A 2,401-nucleotide genomic window follows, 5' to 3' on the forward strand; every position below is an offset into this window, starting at 1 on the left:
TCGGCCTCATCGGGAAAGAGGAGAAGAAAAGAAAGAAAAAAAGGCGGAAACAAAAAGAAAGGAAAGAAGAAAAAAAGAAAACAATTTCGAAAATTACTAAGATATCATTAAAAAAAAAATTCCATGTCGGGGTCAGCCGTGCTGTGCAAGCCAGTTAGCGTTCATGTCGATAATATCTGGCCAAAATTAATTGGAATGATTGAACTGAATCTAGGTTAAAATGTTTAGGATTAAATTGGCACTAATCGTCATCATGAACGGAAAATGCTTAGTTGGATTAGAATATTCAATCTCTCTTCTTGCAAAACACACAGAAGAATCAGAACTCTGCGAAGAAAGTTTCTCTAATAACACTCATATAGTTTAATGTCCATCTTGAGGCGAAAATACTTGGCTCCTTGAAAAGTATCGGTCTCGATGGTCGCGATTCCCCTCGCCATGAAGAAATCTCCGGTTCCCCCCACCACAGAAAGATCCCTAGTCTGAGCCGCCATTATGTCCGCACCCATAATGTTCAGCGTGCCCTCACGTTCCGTCGAATTGAACACCAAAGTGTAGGCGAACCACGAGTTGTAGTCGCTCTTCATGTCGTAGAAATAGAAGCCCTGGGCTCGAGCAACCGCCGGGGAGCGAAGATGGCTGTCTCTTGTCATCGGGTCGTCGAACACGACCAGCTTCCCGAACTTGAAGTTGCCGAGCTTGGTCTCGTTCGCGATCGTCGCGGACGTCGCGTTGGCCACGTCCCCGCCGTCGAAGAGTATGTCGTGGTAGTAGAGGACAAACCTCTTGCATGGGTGTTCCTTGCTGAGGGTTTTCTTGGCGGCCGATGCGAATTGGCTTGTGAATAGGAGGAGGAGGAAGGCAAGGAAGCATGATTTGTGTGCAGCAATGTTTCTCATGGTTAATTTACGTGTAGTTGCTAGGCATTGGCTAATGCTTTGTGACCCTAGATAGGGCTTCGCTTCACCTTATATAGGAATTTTTGGACCCCGCAATTCATTGTTGGGAGATACCGTTCTTTCTTATCTAGGATAAGTATACCAGAAGTCCTAAAATTTATCACGAAAGTATGATTAAGTCCTAGATTTTTTAAAAAGTGCAATTAAGTTATAAAACTTGTTAAATTGGTGCAATCAAATCTTTTCGTTAACACCGTCATACGTGGCATTTTTAAATTAATTTCTCCAACATACGTGCATTTTTTTATTATTGTCTTTTTAATTCTTGTTTAAATCAAATAAAAAAGGACTAAAAGATTAAATTTAAAAAGCTAAAACAGAAGAAGAAAAGGGGCAAGGCAAGGCAAGGCCCCACCGGTGAGGCCGGAGGGGACGGCATTGGTCGTGGATCCAAATCTGGTCGACGCCGGCCTTCACCTGGGGTTGAGACGCCTCGCCCATGCCTAGCGAGGGTCACCAACCGTCGCATAGGCCAATGACACCTTGCCAAGAGTGGGTGATGGTTGCTGGCCTCGGGGGAGGGTCGACATTGCCCAAATTAGGCTAGGCGAGCCTCGCCGGCCCTTACTTGGGGCTGGCGACCTTTGTCGGCCCCTCCGGCAATGGGCGGCGCCGGTGGCGTCGTCGCCTCACCGACGAGGCCCTGTCTTGCCCTTTTTTTTTTTTGGTTTTAGCTTTTTAAATTTAATATTTTAACTTTTTTAGTTTTCTAATTTGAAGAAAAGAAAATAATAATAAATTCCAAGTAAGAAGGATGAATTAATTTTAAAATGTCTCGTTAGCATTTTTTATTAAACAATTTGACGGTATTAATGAAAGAACTCGATTGCATCATTTGACAAGTTTTAAGACTTGATTGCACTCTTTGAAAGTTCTAGTCGTGACAAATTTTAGGACTTCTAGTGTTCTTATCCCTTCTTATTTTATCTTTAATTTGTAATACGCGTTTCTTGAATTAATTTTTCAATTTGTGATAATATTTAACCACTACTTGTCTTCTAATGGATATAGTCCGACTCTGAAAGCACGAGGCAACTCTCACGTGATTGGGTGGAATATGGTACATCTGCTTTGGTTGGTGTTAGGCCAGGAGGCACCAAGAGATCTTTGCCGGTGCGCCCTTAATAATGAATTCGCATCTACAGCTAAATCATTGAACGAAACAAAGATTCATAAATTCATATAGAAGTTCATAAATCTCAAGCAGTACAAAAAAGGACAAAAGTTTAGTAAAGCTAATAATTTGTAAGGAGAAAAAAAAAAAGCTAATAATTCCGTTGACATGTACGTGCGAGTTGTATTAGAAAAGTTTCACATCGGAGAATTGATGTGGTGTAAAACAATTAGAATGCCTTAGTTAGCCATGCCTAATCGGCTTAAATTGTGTTATAGGGAAAATGAGTCGGAGAATTGATGTGGCGTGGAACAGTTAATTTATCTTA

The 2,401-nt window shown here is 41.6% G+C and overlaps 1 protein-coding gene across 1 annotated transcript; it reads right to left on the minus strand.

Annotated features, from left to right (window-relative positions):
• Positions 1 to 254: 254 nt before the first annotated feature.
• Positions 255 to 968, minus strand: LOC115754700 (dirigent protein 5-like). The gene has a single exon (XM_030693817.2). It carries the CDS (start codon positions 897 to 899, stop codon positions 345 to 347), a length of 555 nt encoding a protein of 184 aa, XP_030549677.2. The 5' UTR covers positions 900 to 968; the 3' UTR covers positions 255 to 344.
• Between the last annotated feature and the right edge of the window lie 1,433 nt (positions 969 to 2,401).

The sequence above is a fragment of the Rhodamnia argentea genome, chromosome 3 (genome assembly GCF_020921035.1).
Source record: "Rhodamnia argentea isolate NSW1041297 chromosome 3, ASM2092103v1, whole genome shotgun sequence".
NCBI lineage: Eukaryota > Viridiplantae > Streptophyta > Magnoliopsida > Myrtales > Myrtaceae > Rhodamnia > Rhodamnia argentea.